The 15,313-nt window shown below is 33.5% G+C and overlaps 1 protein-coding gene across 5 annotated transcripts in view; it reads left to right on the top strand.

Moving 5' to 3' along the window:
• si:ch211-112c15.8 overlaps positions 1–15,313 on the top strand; it is a 36,533-nt gene extending 21,220 nt beyond the window's left edge. Inside the window, exons 2-12 of one of the 5 annotated variants that reach the window (XM_087306975.1) lie at positions 4,836–4,920; positions 4,988–5,018; positions 6,435–6,501; positions 6,639–6,746; positions 6,841–6,954; positions 7,094–7,184; positions 7,683–7,738; positions 7,819–7,956; positions 9,545–9,585; positions 9,727–9,856; positions 12,833–15,313. In XM_087306975.1, coding sequence (XP_087163101.1) covers positions 4,989–5,018; positions 6,435–6,501; positions 6,639–6,746; positions 6,841–6,954; positions 7,094–7,184; positions 7,683–7,738; positions 7,819–7,956; positions 9,545–9,585; positions 9,727–9,856; positions 12,833–13,131 — 1,074 coding nt within the window. In that variant the 5' untranslated portion in view covers positions 4,836–4,920; position 4,988 and the 3' untranslated portion in view covers positions 13,132–15,313. Of the gene's footprint in view, positions 1–4,835; positions 5,019–6,434; positions 6,502–6,638; positions 6,747–6,840; positions 6,955–7,093; positions 7,185–7,682; positions 7,739–7,818; positions 7,957–9,544; positions 9,586–9,726; positions 9,857–12,832 lie in introns of those variants that run through there. The other 4 variants (XM_087306977.1, XM_087306974.1, XM_087306976.1 and 1 more) reach the window with 4 other exon arrangements.

The raw sequence follows: 15,313 nt of genomic DNA on the forward strand, positions 1-15,313 counted from the left end.
AATGTTGGATAGAGTGTTTGAAGATTAAAAACTGCACAAGTCCTACAAACAGACGATAGATTAGATCTTCTAGTATGTATCTTCATTGACATAGGTCATGCTCACAGGCTTGGTGTGGTGGTGGAAGTTCAGTGTTTAATCTGCACATCACAGGTTGAAAGCCACAAGGGGTGAATCATAAACTTCAAAGTTAATGCAAAAAAGTCATTCTGTAAAATACCAATATGTGGTTGGTACCACAACAGAGTTCTTTATTACTGTACAATTAGTTTTGTTAGTTTATATAGCTAGTTTTTTATTATAAACTGTGTATTGTATTCACTGATGTGGCATACTATTCATCATGGTGTTGTTCTAATGTTTTATGCCCTTCTTTCTTTTTCAGACCATAAAAAATATGAGAAAAACAAAGTCCCATGTTCATTAGTCAATGTACAGTTGAAACCAGAAGTTTACAGGCATAATAATCTTATCGTATGTAAACTTGACTCTAAAAAGGGAACATAGCCATTTAAAAAAATGTCTGATGGTAAATCATATTAAATGTTTACTATTTTAGGTCTGTTAGGATTACCTAAATGATTTATATTTGCTAAATGCCAGAATAATGAAAGAATTTTTTTTTTTTGGAGAATTTGTTTATTAATTTCTAGACAGTCAAAAGTTGACATACTTTTCCTTGTTAATTTTTTTAGCTTTGCTTTTCAACTGTATAACTTTGGTCAAATGTTTTGGGTATCTTTTCACAAGCTTCTCGTAATAGTTTGAAGGAATTTTGGCCCATTCTTCCTGACACAACTGGTGTAACTGAGTCAGATTTTTCGGCTGTTTTTCTCGCACATGCGTTTTCAACTCTGCCCACAAATTTTCTATAGGACTGAGGTCAGGGCTTTGTGATGGCCACTCCAAAACATTTACTCTGTTGTCCTTAAAGCACATTTTAACTAATTTGACAGTATGCTTAGGATCATGGTCTGTTTGGAAGACCCATTTGTGTCCAAGTTTTAATTTCCTGGCTGATGTCTTGAGATGTTGCTTCAGTATTTCTACATAATGTTCTTTCTTTCTTTCCATCTTTGCTGTGAAATGGACCAGTCCTTCCTGCAGCAAAACAGCCTCACAACATGATGCTGCCGCTACAATACTTCACAGTTGAGATGGTGTTCCTAGTCTTGTAAGCTTTCTCCTTTGTCCTCCAAATGTAACACTGTCATTATGGCCAAACAGTTCAGACTAAGTTCCATCAGACCACCGGACATGTCTCCAAACATTATTCTTTTTCCCCAGTGTAATTTAGCAAATTGTAATCTGCCTTGTTGATTCTGGCTTTTTGATTTTCCCATGTTATCACAAAAGTTAGCAGTGTGTTTGAGGTTTTCCTAAATACTATTGTACAGTAGTGCCTCCAATTAACTCAAATGTTGTCAATTAGCCAATCAGAAACTTCCAAAACCTTGACACCATCATCTGAGCTTTTTCCGAGGCATAATAATCTTATTGTAATAATAATACTAATAATTCCTTACATTTATATAGCGCTTTTCTGGGCACTCAAAGCGCTTTACACAATGGGGGGGGGGTCTCCTCATCCACCACCAGTGTGCAGCATCCTGGATGACGCGACAGCAGCCATTTTGCGCCAGACCGCACACCACAAACCAGCTGATTGGTGGAGAGGAGACAGAGATGAAGCCAATTGGAATATGGGGATGATTAGGAGGCCCTGATGAACAGAGGCCAGTGGGCAGATTTGGCCAGGATGCCGGGGTTAAACCCCTACTCTTTTTTGAAGTACTTCCTTCGGGACCTCGGTTTAATGTCTCATCCAAAAGACGGTGCTCACTGAGCAGTATAGCGTCCCCGTCACTATACTGGGGCATTAGGACCCACACAGAGCGTAGGTTGGGCGCCCCCTGCTGGCCTTGTATGTAAATTTGACTCTCAAGAAAAGTTATAACAAATTCTCAAAAAATATCTCTCTCAATATTCTGCTATTAAGCATAACAGAAATGAATTTGACAATCCTAACTTACCCAAAAGAGGAAAAGTTTAGTCACATTACCATCTGACTTTTTTGAATGGTTATGTGCCTTTTTTATGCAGTGTATGTAAACTTATGTTTTCAACAGAATATAATCGCTGTGAATGGTGACCAACATCAACCCTAAATAAATAAATAAATATATAAATTGTATGCTTTGATGGGTCTGGTGGAAGAAGAAAAAAACAGAAATTAAATGTACTGTTTATTGAAAATCCTGACTGTTGCTCTTCTGTACATGACTGTGCATTCATGAGACTCCATTCAGGTTAGTCCCTTAAACTCGCCCTGGAAAAGCACACAAGTTGTGAGAAATCATGATTCATAAAACACAGCACTTACAATCCATGTGCCTTTTCTCTGATCTTATCTATCTGCTGTGTTCAACGCAAGTTATCATTTTCATCTGTCAACTGTCATTCTGACTGTAATCTGATCAACTGAGTTCCGGTTGACATGATTGTCTGCTCAGTGAAGAAATTATACACATTTTTTTGGGATTTCTAGGTTGGTGTTACGTTTTTATTAATCTCGATTTTATACAACTTGCATACTTTTTTTTTTTTTTTTTTTGCAGGGTGAACTGCTGCATAATTGAACACCATACAGTACATTGAAATGGAATATTTAATTTGAACTTTTTCTGAAACCTCATTGAGCACTGAATTATGACACTTTTGCATCTTTTTAAAAGTCAGCATGAAATCAGTTATACTCTTTTTATCTTTATATTCCTGTTATTAACAATCTATGTGTTCACTTCATTATTTTGTAAGAATTAATTTGTCCTTACAATCTTTAATCAAATACATAACCCTACCTTCCCCCCTGAAATTACTTTTCTTCTCTTCTGGTCACATGGAATGCCTTTGGGACGGGACTATCAGGGCGTGTCTTATTTCAGCTCTGCTTTTATCCATTCACCAGTTTCTTCCATTTTGTCAGCTACACTCATCTTCCAGCAATCTAATCAATTTCTAAATAATAAAATTATGACTGCCCTACATTAAAAAAATAAAAATTAGGATAATTTCACTTGGATATCTTGCTCACTAAGGCTGCATTCATTTAATCAAAAATACAGTAGCTACAAATTGTAAAATTGTGAAATGTTAATGCACTATAAAATAACTGTTCAAAAGTAATTTATTATTTAATTTAATCATTAATTCCAGTGATTTTAAAGAGGAACTGTCAGCTTCATTACTCCAGTCTTCAGAGTCACATGATCCTTCAGAAATCACTCTAATAATAATAATAATAATTATAATAATAATAATTATTATTATTATTATTGGTAATAGTAATAAAAGCAACAATGGCAGGGTAATCATTTTATTTGAAGCTACATACAATAAGAATGCAGTTGTTTAGAATTGTAACAAATATTTAACAATTGAACCTTTTTTTTTTTTTTACATTTAATAAATGCCACCTTGACAAAATAATTTTCTTTAAAAAAAATAAATAAAAATAAACTGATCCCAAGCTTTTGACCGGTAGTGTTTGTCATGGGATATCTTAACTTCGATTTCACGCCAACTTTAAAAGCTTATGCTGGTCACTTTATTAAAGGCTTTATTAAGTGGCAGAGTTTTAAAATTATATTTATTTATCTCTTTTTTATTTATTTTAATTTCTCTGTACATTTTAAATAAGGAAAACATGAACATCAGTGTGAGTAAATGTTTTTAGGAAAAAGGTGTCAAATATTTATTCTTCAGGTTACTTAAATAGTGCCAGTAGGTGGCGACAAGTGAATTGTCTTTGTAAGTGACTACACTGAATCATTTCTTAAACAGATTTGTTCAAAGCATAGATTAATTCAGCACTATATCATCACTTGTCCTGACGTGCAATGTTCTCATAGTTTTAGTCAGATTTATTTTAGTTGGCTGTGAAAAAAGGGATAGTTCACTTAAAATTAAATATTTCGTCATCATTTCCTCACCCTTCACTTGCTTCAAACCTCTATGAGGTTCTTTCTTCAGTTAAACACAAAAGAAAATATGTTGAAAGGTGAAAACCTGTTTTTTTACTTGCATATTATTTGTGTTTTCTATAGCATGGAAGTCAATGGTTAATGGTTTTCAATGTTTTTCAAAATATCTTCTTTCACTTTTGACAGAAGAATCTCAAAAAGAAAGAGTGACTACATGTTCATTTTGGGCTGTTAGATCACTTTAACCGTTAGGAAACATCACAAAATCTTGCCACCTAAGTTCAAAATCTGTACATTTTACACTTTTTCATGTTGTAAAAGAGGTTTGGACAAATTTTTGATAGTTAAATATGTTGATTTATTCATTAAAAAATTTAGCACATGAAGCACATTCACCGAAAGAGATGACAAACTAAAACAGGAAAAAAAAAATCTGCAGCGCAAAAGTTTACAGGAGGTTTCATAAAGATACGAATAGGACCAATCTGTATTTGACTCTCTTTAGTATTATGTCATCAAATGGAAATTAAAAGTTGTGACTCTCAGCAATCAAAGTTGTTAATAAAAGCTTTCATTTAAACCAGAATGGCAAGAAAAAATAGTATGTCAATGTTTTACATCTGTCTGATTTGGTTCGCCATAATAATTTTTTAAAATTATTATTATGATTTGATGTTTAAAAGTTACTAACCAAATGAGTATTAAGTTAATCGAGCAGACCTTTCAAAAGATCAGATGTTCTGCCATGCCATGCTGAGGTTAATAGTTTGACGTGTTTTCCTGTTTCTCATCTGTCGCACTTTCTTACATTAAAGCTTTCTGGTTTGGTTACTCACCTTCCTGTATGAGCAGATACACAGACTGAGTGAGACAGAAGGTGGATGAAATCAAAGCTGACATGAAGCAGAGCCGGAAAAATTCATCTTTTTATCCATTTGTAAGTCTATGAGTTCTAATTTGATTGTTAACTGTCATTTACGAGCTGGAACGGAACATCTTCGCAGCATGATACTGTCAACACTGTTTCTGGATTTGGTAAGTCCTCTTTTATTCTACCAGCGTTGTTGTCTTTGAGTTCAGTTTTCCGTTTTAACCGTTATTTTTGATGAGAATTTCCAATTTGTAATTAAATTAACTAACCACCAATTTAGCTGTAAATGAGCTATGCAATCTAAAATAATGATAGACTGTTGCTATATGATGTGCTTTGTGAAACATGCACAAATGTGTATTGCACAATAAAATGTTCCACAAAATGAATACGGTATTATAGTCTATTTTAAAAACTACTTATAACATGTTTTCAATATTTAAATTATAATGTAATATTATGTTATTATGATGATTTTCAACATCTATTTGCTGAAAATGATTCATCATGAGTCATTTAAATTATTTCTGCATTTTTTTCCTTAATTGTTTAAAAAAATGTGGTTAAAATTTTTAACGTGTGTGTGTGCATATATATATATATATATATATATATATATATATATATATATATATATATATATATATATATATATATATATATATATTTTTTTTTTTTTTTTCAAAAACATACATTTATACAGACGTATTTTCATGTTCTGTAAAAAAAAAAAAAAAGTCCTTCAAATCTGTTTCTAAAATAAAACAATAATAGTAACATTTTAAAACATTGGTTCATTAGTTCATGTATTTACTAATGTGAATTAAGTATGAACTATTTATTTTCATTTACTAACGTTAATAAAGATTTATAAATACTGAAAAAAATTTACTGTTTATTGATTGTTCGTGTTAGTAAATCTATTAAAAGACATCATTGGACCATTATTTTGATTTGTTATCCAAAAAGGAACATTTTACTGAAAACTGATATCAAATAATGACTTGTTTTGCATATGATAGATTTGGTTTGAGAGTTTGTGAGGTGTTTTTGTTTTGTTTTTTTGTTTTGTTTTGTTTTGTTTTGTTTTGTTTTGTTTTGTTTAAACTGTCTGCAAACATTTTATAGAGACTGTCACTAAAAAATGACAGTGGTGAAATATTAATCTTCATTTTCATTTTCTAGGTTAAATTACTAAAAAAGTATGTCATCTTTTAGTTAATTTAATCATAACATTAACACAATTATTTAAGCAATGCCTCAGTTTAAAATTTAATATGTTGTAATATGTCAATTTATATCTTTATGGTATTGTATTTTATTTTTTTATTTTTTGTATTTTGTGATTTGTTATGTTTTTGAATTCGGACTAAGAGTCTGAAATAAAGGGAATACTACTAATAATATTCTCGTATTTAATAAAACATCACTTTTTTCTGAATTAATACCTTCTATGTAGTAAACTATGTATTTAATATGTCTAATATGTAACAGTTTCTAATATGTTACCTTATAAATTGCTTGTTGTTTCATTTGAATGGAGATTAATACAGCAATATATATATATATTTTTATTGCAGGTCTTTATACAATTTATAGCCTCCCAAAGTATACGTACTAACTTGACAGATGGAAAGTGTACAGCAGGTAAACAGACATGAAAACACTAACACAAAAATGTAAAACACATACAATAAAAGACGGAACTTCACCTGACCAAGCAAATCTAATACATTTTATAAAAGACTAAGCAAATACATTAAGTTTTACCTCATTTTTTGCAGGATTTTACAAAAGTGGTCAGGAATGCATAAGTTGTGAGAGTGGATACTACATGGACCACACAAACAAACGTAACAATTGTTTTCCATGCCATCCTTGTGATGAGCCAGGTAAGAAAAACATCATAACACATTAATAGAACTGCAACGAGATCTATCTGAAAGTTTGTGTGAATAGAAGACTCTGACAGCCATAGTTTTACAGCTCATGAAGTGGAAGAGAAAAACTGCACATCAACGCAGAACAGGGTCTGCGTCTGTAAATCGAAGTTTATCAGAGTTGATGGTTTCTGTAAACCTAACCCAAACTTCACCGTATGTAAGTACCTTTAAAGGAAGTGTACATACTGATGGCCAAGATTTTCCTTTAACATAATTGAAATTAAATATGCTGAGCATCTTGTGGCTAGGAAACTGATGTAATACTCATTATACTGTTTATTCTATTTGTCACTCAGCTTTGAACCCGCAAACAACTATTGGAACCTCACCAGTAGTTTGTGGAAGTGGCTTTTTTCGGGATGGTAGAGAATGCAAAAGCTGTGTGAAGTATGTTATTTAATATGTTTATTGTTTTGTTATGGTTTGAAAGGTGTTGCATTTTGTTTTCTGTACGTTCAAACTATGTATTTAAAGCTGAAACAACACAATTCTTGAGTTTTTTTTTTTTTTTTTGAGGGAAAACCTTATTTAAACTTCAACATTTACATGATTGTGTACGTTATTTGTAAAAAAGTAAGGAGTTTTGGTTTGATTATTCAATGCTTTAATATGTAGGTTAATAGGTTGTGGTTTTCCTGTTTCAGCATCTGAAGTTCCTGCATTTGCGATACTATTTGCTCAGGATGTTAGCGCTGAAACACTATTTCAGTCGTTAGCACGCTAAAAAATAGAACAATACTAATAACAATATTTATTATGTAACTTATGAAATACTTATTTGGTAAATACTAATATATTGGTAGTTCTTAGTTATCTTCATTTATCATGAAAGTGACTGTAAATGTGAAGTCTAAATGCACCATTGTTTATAAACTTTTGTTTCAGGGTCAAATGCAAAAACGAGTCCTGTAAATCGTTTTGCTCCTCCATTAATAAAGAAGGTATCAAAACATCTTAACATGCAGAATCACACATATAGAAGTTGTGTTGATTTTAATGTTTGATTTGTCCCTTTCCACAGGTTTATCTGACACTCTGTTGCTGGTGTTTCTGATGATTGTGACTTTTTTGGGTAGTCTTATCGGTCTCTTTCTCATCTGGTTCGGTAGACGCTTTTGCAGGAAAACCGAAAAATGTCCAAACTCTCAAAATCGATCAGGTTTGTTTATATTCACATGTACTTGATTTGAATTCAGTTAAGGTTTTAAAAGAGCTTTCATGCATTACAGAGTTTAACATAAACAATGATGTTCACTTAAAGGGGTTATGTGTGGAACACAGGAGATTATTTCAGTATTAGCTACTCTGGTTTTTGAGGGTGCACATACAGTAAATGTTCTACACGTTTGACTGTCTTAGAAATTTAGAGGTTAATCACAGACAGCCAAGGAAGTCAGAGATGTTCTCTTTTTTAAATTGGCTGTTCACACATTGGCAATAACATTCATTGATTTATTCATTAATTTTCCCTTGACTTAGAGCCCTGCATAGACCTTAAATCCAAACCCTAGCCTGGCCCTGGCCTGAGACGCACAGGCTGTAGGCCTGGCCTTGTCCAACAGTTTATCAAAATGTTTTTCCCGATTCTGACATGAAGCTGTTGTTACAGTCATTAAAATAGACCAGATTTTTATTTAATAGAAGGTTGATTTTTTTTTTTATCAGAATAGTTTAGAGAGTCGGTGCAGATTGCCTAGTGGTACTGCGCGCCGACATATAACACTAATGTGCTCAGAGTGACCCAAGGTCGATTCCCAGCTCGGGGTCCTTTGACGATCATTCCCCTCTCTCTGCTCCCAATGCTTTCCTGTCTGAAATCTCTATTGTTCTATGATAATAAAGATGAAATCCCCTTAAAAAAAAAAACAAAAAAAAACAACAGTTTAGAGAAATGTTTGGTTTTAAATGTAAGTTTTAGTTTTTAAGTGATATTGATATCCAAGCGGTATGTGGTCCACAGTGAGATTACTCAATTTCACTTAGGTGTACGAGGTGCATAACCAGTTGGTTCATCATTTGAAAGGTTGACCAGAAGTTTGCCTTTCCTCTAGTGTTTTTCACAGCTTTAAGTTCATCATTGACAATTTTTCTCTTCAATATTAAAAATTTTTCAATTTTTCCGATCCGCACACATTAGTTCTCATTAAACTTTTTTTTAACGTTTTTTCTAAAGCAGGCCCGAAGCCCGATATGTGTAGTAGCTATGACGTGAAAATTAGCCCGATGCAGGGCTCTACTTCGTCATTTATTTATATACTTCGTCCATTAGTCCCTTATTTATCTACTTCGTCCGTTAGTCCCTTATTTATCAGGGGTCGCCACAACGAAATAGACCGCCAACTATTTCAGCATATGTATACTCAGCGGATGCCCTTCCAGCAGCAACCCAATACTGGAAAACATACACATTCACACACATAGAGTATGTATAGTACAGCCAATTTAGTTTATTCAATCAATTCATCTATACCACATGTCTTTGGACTGTGGGGGAAACTGAGACCCCGGAGGAAACCCACGTAAACACGGGGAGAACATGCAAACTACACACAGAAATGCCAACCAGCGACCTTCTTGCTGTGAGGCAACAGTGCTAACCACCAAGCCACCGTGGCGCCCCTTGGCAATAACAGTCTGATTAATACATGAAAAAGTGTCCATGTATAGCCCCTTTAAATTTAAAAATTTTAGTAAGTTAAAATTTTGTAATATTTAGGATAAAATTCTAAATAAAGTCTTTGTTTCAGCAGATCAACCCAATGATGTAATCAGCATTCACATACCAATGGTTTGTATATATATATCTTCTGTTATCTACTGTAGAATGCACTTACAAGGTGGAAATGATGAGGGGATGTTTTTCCCCATGTTCTTTCTTTCATTTTAAGTGACGGACGTCACCATGATAATATTTTTTTTGTCCCTAAAGGGAAGAAATGTCTCAGCCCGTAATGAAACCACTATCAAAAGCTTACCCGGGACCAGCTACCCACACAACATCACCAGTGGAGATATACAGAGCATCATGACCCCCCTGATAGCACAAGGAAACCCAAAATGTAATTATCTAAAATATTGCAAAAACAAGGCGTAGGTGTGTTGTTTTTTATCATTTGAATCTTGAAGTTGCTTTTCTAAACAATTTTTCATTAGCTCTGTGACTTATCCATTTTGCTAATCATGTAGGCGTATGTAAATTTGTTCGCTAAGCTTGGAAGCTAGGTGACCACAATCAAAAAAACTTCTGAGAATCGCCTAATCAGATTATAATTTCTAACAACTTGCACACTTTCAAGTTACTTTTTCAGTGTGAGTTACATGTAGGTTAGGTGTCTGTCTTAAAGCTTCAGGCTAAAAGTGCTGATTAAATAATGCGTTATTTTAATATGATTTCAGGAGAATGAAAAGAAGGCAAGTTTCTTTGTTTTGATCTTTTAATTTAATCTTTTATTTACAATGTATACCCTGCAAACCCTGAATGAAACAACTACAGTTAAACGTTCTTTTTGGAATACTTGATTCTCATTGGTCAGTTGATGCTTGATTCTGATTGGTCACTGAATGAGCACACTCATCCAGGACTGCTTTCTTTTTTTAATCCCATCATTAGCTTGCATAATTTGATGAAAATTAACAGCTTTTTTCTCATTTTGTAGTTATTAACAAAGTACAAATTAAGGATTTGAAAAATTAAAAAATGAAATATGTTAAGATTTCTTAATCTACACACAAACACACAAAATCATAAACTTGTGTGAATAGAAATAAAGCTATCAACCTCCTAATATGATATTCCTCTTAGTATGATATATGAACTGTGTTACTTTAATCTCATACTGTTTAATTAGCCGAAAGTGTCACTGCACCATGGTGTTTTCATTAACCACAATAGTAATACCACAATAGTGTTTGCTGTGTGTGACATATAGTAGGTGTGTTATACTCTTCTTACATCTTTAGGATAGCTAGGCCGTTAGGACCAAAGTCACAAAACAAAACCTGTGAAATTTGATGTCAGCATATAGACATTCTGACCGTGCATCAGCAAACAGCCAATGAACGTGCTGTTTTTAAGGTATATTTGCATGTGATGTATGGTACATTGGGATACATCCATACAAACCTTAGATCTTATGTTTATTCATGAAGGCTATAATCTATTGGTATGAACAATATTGTTTGAATTGACACCAAACTGTTGCTGTGTCCAAAATAATGTACTTTGAATGTCAGTCACCTATGAACATTTATTAAATTAAGTGAAGTTTATTTATGAACTAATTTTGAGAGGATCATCAGTCAGTGCTTATGATTGACCACAGCTGGTCCCGCATCAGCTAACACATGATTCACCAGTCGGCTGATTCCTAACACACCATAAATAACCTCAGTTATCTTCGTCTGGAAGAATCCCCTCTTCCACCCATACTCCTCCCTTTTAATAGATATGGCGACACAGTGGTCCAGTGCCATAAGTGAATTGACTAAACCAAATTGGCATCATAGATGAGCTCTTAGCCAGCAGTAAATCTTTCCATAGCAATCCCTATAATCTGTTATAGCCATATCTAAGCCAGACTGAGTTCTCGAGACCTACCTGAGCTCAAACCCCCTTTTTGCCTTTCAGGGAGGGAGCCCCAGCTCATGGATCTTCTAAGCTCAGGGCTCTTTCCTGGGACAGCATGCCAAACGCGATTTATAATCAATTATTAAGTGTGAGCTCCTAAAAGCTGCTATATAGTGCATTAAATGTTTTTTTTTAATAAAATCCTCATTTCTCAAAGGCCTTATTGTTTTTATTTTGAGTGTGAACACACTACTTCCAGTATTTATTCTTAAAAATGGCACCAAATAGTGCACATGTACACAAATTGGGACTCAGCGTTGGTGTTGACACAATCAAAATGCTTGTTCTTTAGCGGAAGATAATACACAGGCAAAATTTTAAAATATCTTCATTTTAAACAAAATTGTAAGCCTTAATGTTTATCTTTATGGGTAATTTCTAATGGGCCGTTGAAATACTTGAAAATAATTGCTGTGTATTATTTCAAATAACACTGAACAGGAGCGAATTATTTTATTTATACTATAGTTACCACACCTATTTCAAGACCTTTGTTAGTTTCTGTCCTCCAACTTCTCCCTTGTGAAAGACTAGTTTCTTGCGCATCTCTTCCAAAATCTCTGTCGAGTTTCAGAACATAATTTAAGAACCAACAATGATCTTGATAAATAATTCCATTATTTTATTATTGTAGTTAAGCGGGTATGAAACTTGCTAACCTTTCATTGAAGACTAATGCAGTTATTAATGCAGTTATAAAAGAGCATATTTGTGTTTTTGTTTTCAATTTTTGGTTGTTGTATTTTGTATTAATTTGGTAAAAATAATGGCAATCAGTCTGCATAGTGAGCCTTAATGCCTTCAAGACCCGCAGGAAACTATAGCTTTGCGTTTCCCTAAAAATAATCACATTTTAGTTAATAATTGCAGGTTTGACTGCTTAATTGTTTATGTTCAATCCACTTAAATTTGTAAAAACCCTTCAGTTAACTTGATTTTTGTTGGGACAACCTGAGGGAATTGTGAGAAACTCGGCATATTTATACAGTGTATAATCTGCTAGCACTGATAGAACTTTGTGTACTCGCTTACCGCAAATTATAAGCAATCAACAGGATATTTAAAGGGATAGTTCACTCAAAAATGAAAAATTACTGTTTACTCTTCCTCCAATGGTTCCAAATCTTCATTATTTTCTTTAGTCCTGTTGAACGATAAAGAAGATATTTCAAAGGAAGATGAAAACATTCTATGGAAGTCAATGGCTATAGGTTTCCAGCTTTCTTCAAAATATCTTATGTGTTCAGCAGAATTAAGAAAGTTGAAGAATGAGTAAATGATGACAGAGGTATCAGTTTTTGTATGAACTATCTCTGCTTTAATCTTGCAGCTTGGGGTTTCTCAACCTTACACATACAAAACCCGACTCCTCCATATCTAAAGGCCACATCTCCTTTTGTTTCCGCAGTGATGCAGGTTTTGCAGAAGGAGTCGTGGCCGGCACCTGTACTCTACACTGTCATTAGAGAGATTCCCGTGTTGCGCTGGAAAGAGTTTCTGCGGCTGCTTTCTGTGTCGGATGATCAGATGGAGCGGATCGAACTGGAGGCAGGCCCGTCCTATCTGGAAAAGCAGTACCTGATGCTACGTCTGTGGAGTCAGAGCAGCGGAGCCAAAATGGAGAACATCTATTCGACATTACACTACATGAACCTGTCAGGCTGCGCACAAGAACTGCAAGAAAAGCTGGAGCAACTGCAAGTGTAAAAGCTGCCTCATCTTGACTCCATCTTTAGGAGTGTAAGATGCAGCACAGATGGATATCACAACCTTCTGTATGTTTAGCAGGAAACGCAGTGTTTTTCCACTGATAGTTACAACCAAAAGCTGCACAATGTGGCATCACTATTTTTGTTTTGGTAGCTACACACTGCACACCTAAAATAATGCACTAGCGTAGTTTAAGATAAGTTTTCATATTTTTTTGATGTGTTGTTTACTAAATATTTCAGTAAAAACCATCTTTATTTTAAACCATACTAGTCTTAATACCAGCGTTCTTTTTAAGCTCATCATCACATAGTTGTTGATTATAAACCTCATTTTCAGTCACATGAAATGGCTTTGTGTCATAGTACTGTACAAGTGTTTACTTTTAAAGGTAATTCACAAATTTGAACTGTGTGTGTGTGTGTGTGTGTGTGTGTGTGTGTGTGTGTGTGTGTGTGTGTGTGTGTGTGTGTGTGTGTGTGTGTGTGTGTGTGTGTGTGTGTGTGTGTGTGTGTGTGTGTGTGTGTGTGTGTGTGTGTGTACTGTTGATGTCTCCTGAATTATTAGCCCCCCTCTATATAATTTCTGTTTAACGGAGAGAAGTTTTTTAAGCACATTTCTAATCATAATAGTTTTATTAACTCATTTAAAAACTGATTTCTTTTATAATTGCCATGATGACAGTATTTTTACATTTTTTTTTTTATAAATTCGTTACATTTATATATCCCTTTTCTGGACACTCAGAACGCTTTACACATTTTTGGAGGGAATCTCCTCAACCTACAACAGGGTGCAGCATCCACCTGGATGACGCAATAGAGGCTGCATCCTCGGAAGGATGCATTTGAAGTGCGCTGCGTCATTGCGGCGCGATGAAGGCTGTCTCATTTCAAAAAATTGTAAAGCCTTCTTCAGACGCAGCCTTAAAATGCGTCCTTCCTTTCCCAACCAGTGGATCCATTGATTCATTGCGGGCTGATAAAGGCAGGACATTTTTTAAAGAAAACTCCAGATTAAATGCATAATTTAGGTTTATTTCAGTTGGATATCTAAACACATGTTTAAAAAACAAAAAGAGTATGACATGTCTTACTAAAGAGTGAATTTATAGACATAGTTTACATGTTCATGTGTACATGTATGGATAAAAGGAAATATATTTCCAGTTTGTGTAAATCTTGTTTTGTCTTCAGATCAATTGAAATAAGTTTAAAAAATCACAAAAGTCATTACAAATTTTTGCAGGGCTTTTCACCAAATATTTTACTAGATATTTTTCAAGATTCTAGTAATCAGTTTAAAGTGTAATTTAATGGCTTAACTAGGTTAATTAGGTAAGTTAGGATATTTAGGCAGGTCATTTTGTATCAGTGATTTGTTTTGTTGACAATTGAAAAAAAAATATTGATTAAGAGGATTAATAGTACTACTGACCTTAAAATGCTTTTAAAATTAAAAAAAAAACTGCTTTTATTCTAGCCAAAATAAAACAAATAAGACTTTCTCCAGAAGAAAAAAATTGTATCGGAAATACTGTGGAAAAACTCCTTGCTCAGTTAAACATAATTTGGGAAATATTTGAAAAAGGAAAAATTTCACAGGAGGGCGAATAATTTTGACTTCACCTGTATGTATATGTGTGTATGTATGTATACAGTAGTCATTTATTTTTATTTTCTGCCTTCTGGACTTTTAACAGGAAAAGCTTAGTTCTTTTTTTATCTTCTTATTGTATATTTTTGTAATATTTTAATGTATTTGCTAATGATTTTAAGCACAATGTAAAATAAATGCACATTATTAATACGAACCCCTGCTAATAAGACTTATATAGGCTTAATGTAAAAAACAAAGTCTTTTACATTATATTAAGTCCTATAGTCTTAATACCTGGGCTTCTTTTTAAGCTCATCACATAATTTTATAATTTATTCTTGGTCACTTGAAGTGGCTTAGAATCACAGTATTGTACAAATGTTAATATTTAAAGTGTAATTGATTTAAATATACATACATGAGTTTTCTATCTATCTGCAATGGTTTTCAGGATAAATTATAGGTGCTTATGTGTTTCATGCTAAAGTTCTCTGTCACATTGTACATAATTTTAATTACAATTGTATTATTACACCAGCATATATTTTGATATTTTCTTAATAAAATCATAATTGGTGAA

The sequence above is a fragment of the Danio rerio genome, chromosome 23 (genome assembly GCF_052040795.2).
Source record: "Danio rerio strain M-AB ecotype USA chromosome 23, GRCz13ab, whole genome shotgun sequence".
NCBI lineage: Eukaryota > Metazoa > Chordata > Actinopteri > Cypriniformes > Danionidae > Danio > Danio rerio.